At 38.0% G+C, this 15,001-nt stretch overlaps 1 protein-coding gene across 1 annotated transcript; it reads right to left on the reverse strand.

Moving 5' to 3' along the window:
* Positions 1-7,461: 7,461 nt before the first annotated feature.
* Positions 7,462-7,915, reverse strand: LOC149597103 (transcription factor Adf-1-like). The gene is made up of 2 exons (XM_089861445.1): positions 7,714-7,915; positions 7,462-7,640 (listed from the first exon to the last, which is right to left on the reverse strand). The coding sequence occupies exons 1-2, from the start codon at positions 7,913-7,915 to the stop codon at positions 7,462-7,464; spliced, it is 381 nt and encodes a 126-aa protein (XP_089717571.1).
* Positions 7,916-15,001: the final 7,086 nt, after the last annotated feature.

Here is a 15,001-nt window from a genome sequence, read left to right on the forward strand (position 1 = left end):
AGGATATTGGACACCAGTGTTTTAAATCGGAGAAAAAACGGTTGAAATAGGCGAACGCTATTCCTTATTATTTTAAAATGGTGGCGGATTTGAAAAGTTGCGTGATACTACTGCTTAACATTAACATATCCTTCGCATCTATTTTCTGTTATTTCTTCTTGCCTTATTACTTAAACGTATATATTACCTCTCCGAGTGACGTATGTCACGGAGAGGTTCTGTAACGATCGTGTCTGTGGGTGTGTGTGTCTGTTGTTATTGACTTACACCCCAGGGGACTGTGTTCGCAGTTTGAAAATCGGAGCAAACGTGTTCTCTAATTCCGGACCGCATTGACAGTTCCCGGAAATTTGGAAAAATATATTCCACTTGCAATGGCTATTACTCCATTGCCTGTCTAACAACTCTTCATTTGTCCACCCCACATGGAAACCAGTCTGTACTTACTGGCTTCTAAACACCACCATCTTCTATTCTTTGTCCATTCCACATGGACGCCAGTCTGTACATACTGGTTTCTAATCCATCATCATTAAGGTTAAGATGGACGCGGCGATCGGCTAGGGTTACGAGAAACGCCTAGCCTTCCAATGGCGGGGTCTTCTTCCAAAGGTTCCACAATTGCCATGTTCTTATCTACAGCTGCGATTCGAATCGTTTATACAGGGTGTTTCTGGAAAGTCTGGCACAAATTAACAGGCATGTTCCTTGGGTCAAAAGGAGTCCGAAAGGTCCTATGACGTTTTAGGGTAAAGCGCTTCGTTGCGACGTTATGGGCTCTCAAAAGTAGGCCGAAAAACAAGGGGATTTTGCAAAATTATAGCACTAGTATTGTGGTTTTGACCCAATTGTTTTCGATTATTGAGCATAAGGCAATGATCGAAATAAGTTCAAACCTAGTGGAAGACCGTGAACGTGTTAAATGGCCAAAAGCGTTAATCCCTTGGTTTTTATTAATGATTGTAATTAAAGGTAAGGAAAGTAGCTCAGATATCGGTTACTTGTTTGTTCAGATGTACTGGTAACTGACCAGTCTTTTATTCTTTTTTTCAATTAGACACATTACTTTTACAATAATTCGAATGAACACCTTAAATTTTACAATAATTCGAATGAACCCCTTAAATTATACAATAAATCGAATCGATTCCATTAATTTTACAATAATTTGAATCGAACCCATTACATTTACAATAATTCGAATCGAACCCCATTACTTTTACAATAATTCGAATCGAACCCCATTACTTTTACAATAATTCGAATCGAACCCCATTACTTTTACAATAATTCGAATCGAACCCCATTACTTTTACAATAATTCGAATCGAACCCCATTACTTTTACAATAATTCGAATGAAACCCAACTACATTGTTCTACAAAAATTGTTTAAAATGGGCACCATCAACGTTTAAGAAAACTTGCGCGCGTCGTTTGAAAGATTCACGAACACGTTCGAAGATTCCTGGCGTGTTACGGATGCTATCACATCCATCAATTATCCTTTGTCGTAAGTCTTCGACATTGCGAATTTCACTTCGGTATACCAAGTCCTTGAGATGGCCCCAGACAAAAAAATCGCATGGGTTGAGATCGGGAGATCTTGCTGGCTTAGCATCAGTTCCGCCTCGACCTATCCACCTCCGTTAAAAACCAATTATGCTGTGTTGGTCTAAACATTAGGGTAGTTTTCAACGTCAGAAGTTGTAGGTTTTTTACAGACGGCTTAAATGTGTCTACCTTAACGTGCTTCATGGCGTACGTGCACATTTGGAAGCTTATCTGGAACTAATCATGGTCTACTTCACGAATGCAAAGTACTCAGATATCCATCTTATGTATGGACTGGCTCGGGGAAATGCGGTGGAAGCTCGGCGCTTGTACCAGGAGCACTTTCCTCAACGACAAGTTCCCAATCGACAAACATTTACGGCAATCGACAGACGCTTGAGAGAAACCGGGAAACTTCAACCGTCGGGACCTGAACCTCGTGCGGCGATTGTTCCCGAGGATGTAGAGGACACCGTTTTGACAATTTTCGAAGATGACCAACAACCAGTACCAGGAACGTCGGGCGGCAATTGTGCGTTAACCATGTAATCGTCTGGAAAATCCTTCGAGGACATCATTTACACCCATACCATTTGCAAAAGGTACAAGCTATAAACGAAGCTGATTATCCGAGACGGGTCGATTTCTGCCAGTGGTTTGTGGCACGGGTAAATGACTTAGACTTTCCGCGTCCTTTGCTATTTTCCAACGAGGCCAATTTCTAGCGTGACGGGATACTTAATTTGCATAACTATCACGAGTGGAAGCAACAAAACCCGCACGCAACCACTGTCATGAAACATCAAGTTCAGTTTAGTTTGAACGTCTGGTGCGGAATTGTAGCAGATCATTTAATTGGGCCTAACTTTTTGCAACCGAGGCTAAATGGGGAGGCGTACTTGTCCTTTCTGCGTGACAATTTACCGGAGCTTTTAGAAGACGTACCGTTACGACTGCGACAAATAATGTGGTTCATGCAAGATGGCGCATCGCCCCAATTTAGTCTTCAAGTTAGAGCATATCTTGATGTCGCGTTTCCCCGGAGGTGGATAGGTCGAGGCGGAACTGTTGCGTGGCCAGCAAGATCTCCCGATCTCAACCCATGCGATTTTTTTCTTTGGTGCCATCTCAAGGACTTGGTATACCGAAGTGAAGTTCGCGATGTCGAAGACTTACGACAAAGGATAATTGATGGATGTGATAGCATCCGTAACATGCCAGGAATCTTCGAACGTGTTCCTGAATCTTTCAAACGACGCGCGCAAGTTTGCTTAAAAGTTGATGCTGCCCATTTTGAACAATTTTTGTAGAACAATGTAATTGGGTTCGATTCGAATTATTGTAAAAGTAATGGGGTTCGATTCGAATTATTGTAAATGTAATGGGTTCGATTCAAATTATTGTAAATTTAATGGAATCGATTCCATTTATTGTAAAATTTAAGGGGTTCATTCGAATTATTGTAAAAGTAATGTGTCTTATTGAAAAAAAGAATAAAAGACTGGTCAGTTACCAGTCTATCTGAACAAACAAGTAACCGATATCTGAGCTACTTTCCTTACCTTTAATTACAATCATTAATAAAAACAAAGGGATTAACGCTTTTGGCCGTTTAACACGTTCACGGTCTTCCAATAGGTTTGAACTTATTTCGATCATTGCCTTATGCTCAATAATCGAAAACAATTGGGTCAAAACCACAATACTAGTGCTGTAATTGTGCAAAATCTCCTTGTTTTTCGGCCTACTTTTGAGAGCCCATAACGTCGCAACGGAGCGCTCTACCCCAAAACGTCATAGGACCTTTCGGACTCCTTTTGACCCAAGGAACATGCCTGTTAATTTGTGCCAGACTTTCCAGAAACACCCTGTATACTACCTATTTGAGTAAGGTTAAGCAAAAGGAGTATGCTTCATTTCAAACGTCAATATTAGTCAAGTCTCTCAAGAATGTTTAATTGTTCTTTTTTAAAACGATGTAACGCTCAATAAGGCGAACATCTAACGAAGAAAATATTAAATATTAATTATATTTATTTTAATATTTTAGATAATCTTGTTTTAGTATTTAAGATAATCTTGTGTCTAAACTCAAAATTAATACGGAATGAAATAAAAAGCTGTGTGTGTGTTTGTCGCGGTGTATCCGTCCGTAGTTACACTAGTGCGCTGCGTTAGAAGTTTGCCTTGTTTTCATGTGTAAAGAAATCCTACAGAACCTTAAATATTCACTTTTTCCATAATATAAAGTGAATATGTGGAAATATTTTTTCTAATTATGATGCATTTAGTACTTTTGTAGCTTTAAAGCTCTGTTTCATTTTTATATTCCAAAGATTTTTTTAATATAGTTATTTAAAATGGCTGTTTATATATTACTTAAGCTATACTACATCTGTATATAGAATAATCCTTGGTTTAGTGATTTCTAGAAGAAAGCTAAGACCTAGACTCCGGCGGGTATATCAAGTATTATCCTCAGGCTTAGTGAAACAAAGAATAAATAATTGAGGCCTGAGGTGAAGTAAACTTTAGGTTTTGATTTTCGTGTCTGAAATGAAGAGACGTCAACGGTTCAGAGTGAGCCGAAAGTTAAATACACTCTTAAATGGTCAAGTTAAGATTTTATAATAGAAGAAAATCGCGTGTCCTAAAACTTCCAATTGCTCTATCACGTCGAGGACGGGGTTGTTTGTCGGGGTAGCGATGATCGGATCTTGCCGTTGAGCCTCTTCCGCTTCCTCGAAATTATCCATGAAAGCGTGGAGATCAGCGTTTTCCTGAGTGCTCAGGGGGTCCAAGGAGGGTTCCGGGTCTTGTTCGGATGCATCCATGAATTTATGAATGTCGGCATTTTCTTGGGTGCTGAGGAGGTCCAGGGTGAATTGCGGGTCTTGTTCGGTAATTCCATCCATGAATTTATGAAGTTCGGTATTTTCTTGGGTACTCAAGGCAGGCAGGGAATCATTTTGGACAGCTACTGGTTGTTCCGCGGCGGACGTGGAGGGTTCCGATGTAGAGAGCTTAGACCTTTTAACTAGGACATCTCTATCATCGTCAGCTCCACGCTTCGATCGTGAGATGCAACTACTCCCTGCTTCAGACACTACTACACTATGTTTTCTATCTACGTGATTTTTTAAATTATCACGTCTTGTAAACGTTTGCAAGCAAACCGAACATGGAAAACTAAGTTTCTCATGTTTTTAGCGTTTATGTCTTAGACGACTACAATTCTTAGCATATTTAGCGCCGCAAACATCGCACATAACCATTATGACTAGTTTAACTTTAGAGAAAATAAACTAAGAACTTACTATCTGGAGGAATCTCTCAGAGTCTGGAGGTATTCTGTTAGGGATTAGCTGAGGAATGGTATTGATGTATAAAATTCCCGGCTATTTATACTATTCTAATCTCTGTCTTGACCCTACTAAAGTTCACCAAACCCGAGTATTGCTCCCTGGTTTTGGTTTATTGTTTAAATAAAGCAATTCCCATTTATATTTCCCAAGCACTGATGATTATTATATCTAGGGTTCAGGACCTTTATGACCCCATACTATCTATGGGTAAATACTTTGAAATAGAAATTTCACTATTATGGGGGAGGGGGGTTTAAAACTTACAAATAATTAAATAAGCCTAATTTTAACTAACCTATTTAATTTTCATTAATACGGAGAAAAACCCAAAAATAATTAAGTCAGCCTGATTTAAACATACTTAGGTGTCTAAATGACAAGAATTAAATAGTTTTCCAGTTTTATTCACAAATCAAGTTTTGAATTACATACTACTATTGTAGCAATTCTTTTACAAAAATCCAAACTAAGAAATGTTGAATTATGAAACAATTGAGTAATTAAATTAATATGCAAATTATTAACAGCATTTTCATAGTGAATATTCACGCGTTCAGCCCAGTCCATAGTCACACACTCATGCTGTAGCTGAGATCCGTGGGATATAATACAACCATTGCAAGCCTCTTTAATATATTTAGTCAGTTGCTGATTAACTATGCTTTTAACCTCAGTGGACACTCGTTTAGCTGCGTTTAAAAATGTTACCACTTGATCGTGCTTCTCCAAAAGTTTCTTCCAAAGTGTGGCTCCAATTGTGAACCCGTTCCTCGTAGGGTATAGAGTTCCATAGTTTAACCCTCTGCCAGCCTTCATTTCACGAATGTTGAGAACTTACCAATCTTGGTACATCTTCAGCTCGATACGCTTCAGGTTTGACTCCTGAAAGATCATAGATGACGGTGTAGCATCGTCATTCAGAAACTAGTGGGTAACCCGTTCCCGCATTCCATGGAGTTTATAATATTCCACCTCCGTCAATGTGATCCCCATTGTACAGTCTGTTAGTCCTAGTCTAACCTTACAGTCAGGGGTAACCGAGACTAACTTTGTCGATGAGATTTCGAAAATATTGGAGGTGTCCCTATAATTATAGAAATAAAACATAGTTTAATATACATTAATTTAAGTAATTTAAATTACTATGGTCATGCACTATATGTATATAATTACAAACTAAGAAATTTAAAACTCCAGAGAGTGTACTTACATTATAACGTAGAGTTTCCTCCGGGACTATAGTTGCTGATTTCCGCTGCTGTGGTACTTTAGTTGCTGGAGAGAGTTTGGTTAGCCGTAAAATGATCATATCACCACGTGCACGAGTTTTTATACATGATAAACCGGAGACCTTTGATAAGCCCGATAAGATTTCTAGTTTCGATGAAGACATCGATAAACCCGATAAGATTTCTAGTTCCGATGAAGACATCGATAAGTTTGGAAATAGCGTGAGTGATATCGGTTATCGGTTCTGGTTTACCCCCTGCCATGTGGAAATATATTGATAAACAGTTCTTGTTTCGGTTCTAGTTTACCCCCACCACGTGGAAAGATATCTTATCGATAAATGGTTCTAGTTTAGGTTCTAGTTTACTATCTGGAAGTTTTCCTACCACTCGGAAACATATCTTATCGATAAAAGATTCCAGATTTCTTATTGGTTCTTGTTTATTGCCGTGTCTATTCACGTATCTAGATATTTCAAACCACCACCACGTGTAAACCAGTCTTAGCATTTTAATTCTCCTCCGGAATGGTTTTAAAGATACACTTCGTCTTAAATAGTAAGTTGAATTTATTTTATAGGTGAAATGATGCATATCGACTGTAAATAGAGATCCGAGGCTTAATATTCATCTTATAACTTATATTTACAAATAGTTCTTACCAAGTTTTCTTATTATCCGTATGTTGCGTTGCGGAGACAAGCAAAGCCCACTTAAATTATGCTTAATTTAAAATATGTGGTTTATTTAAAATCTGTATTAGTTAATTGGCTTCATCCCGAGTTCGACTAGAGTCTCTTTAACAAACATTTTGGACAGACAGCAGGATTTCCGATCGCATTTCCGCTTTGGCGCGAGATTTGAAAATATCAACTTAGGGATCAAGTGTAGAGATTTGAATAGATCGAGTGTTCGCAGTGCGATAGGCTTAAGGTTGTCGCACACTAGAGGAAAAAAACGTGACGCTGTTACTAGCATCAAAAACAAATTTTGGGGGAGGAAATATTTCGGCATCGGCGTCGGGAAGATTTCGCGTCGGTTCTGGCGATCTTATAGAGTACTCGCGCACTGGGTAAAAGCGTTGGTACCGAATGCTTGTGAACGTGAATGCGCGCGCATCCGTTTATTTACATTTCGAAACTTTTCGTGTATCGTGGCTTATAACCAGAACAACCAGTAGGTGTTGAAGGGCGGGGATGGATTTCCACCTAGTTCTCTGTTGACTGTGATTGCCCCATAACATTTTCTTCCATCCTCAGATTACTAGAAGTTCTAAAAATAAATACATAATTACTGAATGTTCTTACCAAATTATCAATGGAAACTTTGCTCTTTGTCAATCATTAAATCTTTATAAAACATCATGTGCTGCAAAATAGGCCAGGGCTTTTTCTCTTTTCCTTTTGATCCGGACCCACTAGGTAATTTCAAACATTTTACCTCCCGTCCAAATCTAGTTCTTAACGATTTCCACCGTTTTTGACAGAAATCAGCTGCAAAAATTATAATTTCATTATTTTGCTGTAATTTTCTGGTATAGCTGTTATGTTTTTGTTGTGCACATACCTGTTTTTCCCATTTTTTCCGCAACCTCTTCCCATCCATTACTTTTCATTTGCCTATCTTTAAAAGTATTTAAAGCACAATCCACTAAAAATCTTTTTTGTTTAATTAAATTAATTAGTTTCTCGTCGCCATCTAATTCCGTTTTATCTAATTTATTTCCCTCATTTTCTAAAATTATAGACATGATATCATGCTCTGCCATTTTTCACGAAAGAAAGCTATGAAATAAAAACAACTCCTTCAAAACTTCAGAAGAAAGTGAGAAAAAATCAAAGCGAGGTTTCATTTTTTCAAACGAGGAGCAATAGAAAAAATTCCGTAGGACCCGGCTCCAATTGGTTGAAAAAGTGAGGTATGCCTTGACGTCAGAGCGGTTGCCAAGAGGAGCGGCAAAAAGTTGGGGCTAGCTGAACTCGGGACAGAACAGGTTTTTGGTCCGAGCGCCAGATCGGCGACGCGAGCATAGTTTTTTACTTCATGTGTGCGATACGAGTTGCCTATAGCAGCAACGGATTTACTAGCGGCAACCGTTGCCGACACGAGAAACAGCCTAGTGTGCAACAACCTTTAGAATAGGTTAGGTTTGGTTTTGTTTTGTACCCGAGATTTAAAATTACCCACGCAAAGGCTTAACAATTTCAAATTTCATGTCAAAGTTTTGAAGAAAGTGTTTTGAGTTTCCAGTTATTCTTAAATATTTAAATAAATATAATTAAAGGGTATAAGAATTTAAAATTTCATATCATATTTTAGCACGAAAGTGGTATTATATTACACTTTCAAGTCTACTTTCAAATTAAAAAGTTTTTAATATAATTGAACCAAAGTTTATATTTTAAAAACCATTGGAAAATCACGAAAACTCAGTTTCGATATATAAATCATTTTGTCTTGTCAGCTTGTTCGGTAGGTTTATGACATCACTATGACGTTGAGGAAAAAAGCGCGGGCAAGCTATACGCGTCTCGAGCTCTGTCCATGCTTTCATAGCGGAGAGAGTGGCACCATCTCGCGTGTGTGACGTCAAAAACAATAAAACGTTGTAGCCTTTCTTAAAAAGTGGATTTTAAATAATTTCATATGAAGCATTTTCAAATGCATATTGCCTAATAACTAGAAATCGGAGAATTAAAAGCCTGATATTTTTGATCTTACAGTAATTAATTCTATCGTTTGCTATATAAATCAGAGGTTTTTCAAACGAAGCTTCTCATACCCTTTAATATTAATTATTTTCTTCGACAACTATTTAAGTTAGCGTGCGTTGCACCCTGTTAAGTCAATACAATTATTATAAATGGTATACATTAATTAGGAATAAGGTTTGAATTCGATTGTATGCCGTCTGTCACCATTCCCAAAATAACGTAGTATATAAGAAGTTTACCTTCTAATATATTACAACTGTAGTATATCTACCTAATCTTTGATTGCTTTCCTTATCAGCAAATGATTGAAGCCCGGGATTTTGAATATCACAACGAACTTTGGTCTTGATTGAAGTCAGATTAAGGCCCATTTACACTAGACTAAAATCTTACGTTCGCGTCGGTCGTGTCGTTAACTTCGTTTCGGTCGCGTCGGAACGTTCCTATGCCTGTTCAGACAAGAGAGCAGACAACAGTGACGACCAAAAAGTGAGTGAGATATACTCTGATTTTTGAACCAATCAGGAGCTCGTTCAGTTAAGGCGGGAAATTTTGAAAGTCAAAAATACGTTTGCATTGAATTAGGCCTATTTCGAACAAGTATGAACTCCGAAGAGACTACTGCGCTAATTTTGCAAAATAATAATTTGTTAGCAAGTTATTTTTTCATTAGAAAAGCGAAAAATCAATCAAATAGGCAAATTTGGGTGAGAGAAGTCTTCGCAGATAGATTCACAGACGGAGATTTTCATAATCTTATACCAAAACTTCAAATGGCTTTTGAAATTAGGGAAGACCCTTTATTTTTGGAATACTGTCGGATTAAATTAATATTTCCATTTTACAGCCACTGACAACAATTTAAAGTTCACTTTCTGCAAAGGCTTAGCTTACCTGGAAAACCCATGTCTTCCGAAATCTTTCTCCAAGTCAAATATTTTTTGTTGTTTTTCCTATACATATTTTTCCTAATATCTCATAATTCGGGATACTCACGCACATTATTGAGATTTTCCGTGTTTTCGTCAGAATACCGGTTGTTTTTGTCCATCTTATTTAAATCCTAAAATAGCCGAATCGCATTCCAATAAGGTCCAAACTGAGTAGAGCCCTAGAGCGCGTCTGCCGTCTGCTAAAGAAAAGGCGCTAAAAAGAGGTGCTGCTATCTCGACACTGATCGGCGAAATTGAATTTTTTCAACCTTAAACCCGCGAATATTTTACGTAGTCGTTGACAAGTGTGAACAGTCTAATGAAGCGAACAAAGCGACTTCGCCGACGTGAACGTAAGATTTTAGTCTAGTGTAAATGGGCCTTAAGACTTAACATTTTCAAAATTCCAGCCCAAATAAAAACAAAATCTCGTCGAGAAGAAACGATGACGTCAGAGAAAAAAAATGGCGCCGAGAAGAAACGATGACGTCAGAGAAAAAACAAGACGGCGCCGAGAAGAAACGATGACGTCAGAGAAAAAACAAGATGGCACCGAGAAGAAACGATGACGTCAGAGAAAAAACAAGATGGCGCCGAGAAGAAACAGTGACGTCAGAAAAAAAATTGCGCCCACAAAAAAATGGCGTCGATACCATCGATACCAACGATACCATTGAATACCACTGAGTTAGAACCGGCATATTCTACCTACTCGCGAACGTTTTGCTCGGCCGCTTCCCCCGCCTTTGTGTTGCTTTGGCTCATCCCCAGCTCCTAGCAACCCTCTATGTGTCGTGGATACACGTCTGGACCATATGGCAGGGCTGTAATCGGAGGGGCCTCCCCGTCCCCTCGAGCCTTCTGCTGCCCTAGCCCGTCCCCGTCGCCAACCACCTCCTGGCTGGGATCGCCGCTGACGGTGTCCGGCTTCAGTCACCTGCTCAAGTGACGTTGTCGGGCCCGCTGGACGTCCCCGTGTGCCTTGACGGCGGTTCCGCAGGTACAATTGGGAATATGATGGACGACAATGGGGGGAGGTATTGAGTATACAAGTAATGTCTATTAAAACGACCAAGAGCCTTTTCTTATCAAAAATGTCATTCTCACTCTGTTTACATAAAATGTTTATTTTCTTTTCTGGTCAAAGGAGTCAGCTTTTTAAAGCAAAGCGAGGGTCACGTTGTTCCCATACAAGTTGACTTTCCTTACGAACTCCACTTTTGGCTTGGCAAAGGCATTTGCAGCGACATTTATAAGTGCAATCATTTTATGCATACACTCGTAGAGACACAGCCTAAGACAGGCAAGTCGTAGCTAACATCTAAAAAAATTTCAAAAAGCTATTTTGAGTACTTTACCGAACGAATGGGTCTTCACCTTGTTTCGGCTGAGTACATGTTCCAACCAATAATAACATGTACTAAACGATATGGTAGGGGTCACTTCTACGGAAGCGAGTTTTGAAAAATAACATGTTAATTGGCGGAAACTTACCTTCATAAGCGTGTTAAATCAAGTGTCATACTTATTTTCGTTACGTTACATATACATGTTTTTAGTCGAATACCGAACAACTGTACACAGAAGCAATTACAAGTACATTTAGTTATTTTAAAAAGATACAACAGTAATATCATAAAATTGCATCTTGACACGTTAGAGTTATACATGGGCAGTTTTGTGTTTTGAATTAAAACGGTTTGAAAAATCTCAATTGAATCGTGTTAAACTTCTTACCGTACAAGTTATGAAATAGGCCTTGCCGAATAAATCGAAAGGAATCCTGGGTGGGTGGTCTTATGGCTACAATCGCTAGCGCAGTTACGGTAATTTAAAGATGGCTCTGTAATTAAAACGAAGAACTTACCTGATTTCAACACTTAAACCTCACGCGCTCAGGTTTATTAACTTTATACGCACGTGGTGGGACCATTTCAACAAACTTTCCCGACCCCTAAAACGTTTTTCGGAAAGGCCTATTCTTAGTTACAATTATCTATTGGAGGGTTTGACAAACCCCAAAGTGTCACAGTGTTTTTCTCGTGCTTGTGCTGCATGGGCTAATTTTGAAATTAATGCTATTTAATATACAATATGTACAATCTATCAAGCTTTCACTATTAATTTGTCGACTCTTACAGAACTTCATGTCACACGGCATTGTGAGAATTACTCAATCTCCAATCTTGGCGTCGTTCCTCTATTCAAAATGAATTTGGTTATAGCTCGTTTCAAGGAACCGTAAAAACAATTACTCTTAATTTAGTGGAAAATTCGTTAAAAATATACTAGGTAATAAAAAACTGGCAACTAATAGGCCAGGACAGTTAGGCCAAAAAAGGGCTTGACCTAGAACATTTGAACATAAAGATGAAAATAGGTACATGTGTTGTTTTTGACCCAACAAAAAATATACTAAAAGTCCCCTGCTGTAGAGCGCGAGCTTTCGCCGCCATCTTAGGAAATGGCCGCCGGGAATGCCAGCTACAATGGCTTCCACGTTCTTCTTCAAAAATTATGAAATTAATACACATAATGATTGGAATCACATAAACATTATGGCAAAATTTTACAGCTCCGTGTTCAATAGTTTGGTCGCCATATTGGAAAATTAATAGCTAGGTAAAGTATATTTCACCATGTTGTTGGAAAGTTATGAAAATTGATAGGTATTATCATCAGAGCTGTTTGAACCTCATAGTAAAATATTGAAGCCATAAGTCAGATAGTGTGGCCGCAATATTGGAAAATGGCTGCCATCAATATCATTTAGATACAGTATATGGTTCAAAAATTATGAAAATTGGTATTTATTTTGTTGAAGACCGTCTAAACATCATACTTGAATATTGAAGACGTGATACTGATAGTTTGGGCGCCATCTTCGAAAATGACTGCTTGAAATGCCAATTTTTTCAATATTTTTTACTTGAGTAGATGATTTTCATGAACGTATTAAACGCCATAAAAATAACTATTTTCAAGTCTAAATTATCGACCCATCTTCAAAAATGGTCGCTGAAATATTACTATCCTAAAATCTGGAAAAAAGAAAAGGAAAGCCATATTACTCGGATTTTGGTTATGAAAAACCGTTTTATATGGGGTATGTACAATCTAGTGTCGTTAAGGTTTAGATTTAAGACACATTTTTAACATTTCGTTCATATTTATCGTCATCCTGAAGATTTTTTATTACGGCTAATACCTTGACAATGACCACACATTGCCCAGAAAGCTAATCCAGATAGTCTTCATTCACAGTTCTTTATACAAGATGTTCTGCAAACTGCAGGTACAAATGATGAGTGTTATAAGTTCATTTGATGCCGGAAGGAGGATGGTGTGAATGGGTCTTCGACTTTCGCGATCGGGAACCAATCCCCACTGTTCGGGATTAAATCGTTTCCTAGCTATTGTTGGACTTGAAGATACGCTCGGAAAAAAATGTAGTTTTGCGGCGTCGGTTGTTGGATGAAGCTTAGCAAGATAAATGAGGACTTGACAGTATGTGTGGCAACGGTTCCGTTATACGTGTAATATCTACAGAATTGAAGCGTGACGTGTCAAATATTCCCCTAAAAAAGCGAAAAGAAATCTCTCTTCGGCAGCAGCTATGGCTTCCTTAGCGCAACAAATTTGTAAGATGTTGATTATCTGTCAATACTTTAAACAACGCCTTATCATAACCACACCCAGTTACAGCACGTAAATGAAAGAAGTGTTCTCTTAACCTTTTTAACTCAAAGGACTTGTCGTGGCGGAGGGGCCTGAGTTCGGTGTGACGGTTCGGGAGGTTCCCTGAAGGTTTTGCCCGGCCGCTTCGCCCTCGCCCAGGTGTTGCCTTGGCTCGCAATGATTTTGGTGTGGCCATTTTTAAAGATGGCGTCGATAATTTCCATTTCGAGATATCCATTTTTTGTTGTTTATTACGTTAATGAAAATCATCTATTCAAAATAGGAATCTCAAAAAGATTTATATATTTGAAATATATTTGGCATTTCAAGCAGTCATTTTCCAAGATGGTGCCCAAATTATCAGTAGCACGTCTTCAATATTCAAGTATGATGTTTAGACGGTCTTCAACATAACTATTACCAATTTTCATAATTTTGGAACCATATACTGTATCTAAATGACATTGATGGCTGCCATTTTCCAACATTGCGGCCAAACTATCTGATTACTGGCTTCAATATTTTACTATGAGGTTCACACAACTCTGATTATAATACCTATCAATTTACATAACTTTCCAACAACATGGTGAAATATACCGTACCTAGCATTCACGACGGCCATTTTCCAATATGGCGACCAAACTATTGAACACAGAGCTGTAAAATTTTGCCATGATATTCATGTGGTTTCCATCATTTTGTGTACCAATTTTTTATAATTTTGAAGAAGAACGTGAAATACATTGTAGCCGGCATTCCCGGCGGCCATTTTCCAAGATGGCGGCGAAAACCCGCGCTCTACAGCAGGGGACTTTTAGTATATTTTTTGTTGGGTCAAAAACAACACATGTACCAATTTTCATCTATTTGGTCAAATGTTTTAGGTCAAACCTTAAAAGTCCAGGGCTATAACTGTTTTCACTGAAACTTGTATGATATCATTTCATCATAACATATCATCGGAAAATGGAACTGATTAAAAATTTAATGAATATATTTTTTAAAATAATTGAAAATTATAATCATGTTTTCAAAAGTATGCATTTTGTCCGCTTTTCGTTTACTTTTGTATGTCTTTGTCTACTAGGACAGTATTTTTTAATTAGCCCTAAACGATTTGTTTAATTTTGAGACTTTGTCTAATACAATCAAAGTTATTTAAAAGATTACAACATTGCTCTAATTAAAACACGATTAGTTCATTCGGCTAGAGACTTCCATATTATATGAATATACTTAAAAATGTCGATAGCCAGGAGGCAGGCATTTCCCAATGATGGGCGGAAAGGAGAGTGAATTTTAAGTCAACATTTGTGTTTCGTCAAGTTTTCAAATTGACATCTTTAGTCCTATTATAAATATATGACTCATATTTAAACGTTAATTTTATTCATTTAAATTTCAGAGAGCTATAATTTGAACCGTTTCTATATTTGATTTTGCTCTATACGACCGATATATGGTGGTGAAAATATGAATTTTATAGCCTGTGTTAAACAAGCACTCACTAGACTAGACGCCTAGAGA

Source organism: Phalangium opilio, unplaced genomic scaffold, assembly GCF_054372755.1.
Source record: "Phalangium opilio isolate 3A_F unplaced genomic scaffold, DU_Popi_V2 ptg000390l_1, whole genome shotgun sequence".
NCBI classification, from domain to species: domain Eukaryota; kingdom Metazoa; phylum Arthropoda; class Arachnida; order Opiliones; family Phalangiidae; genus Phalangium; species Phalangium opilio.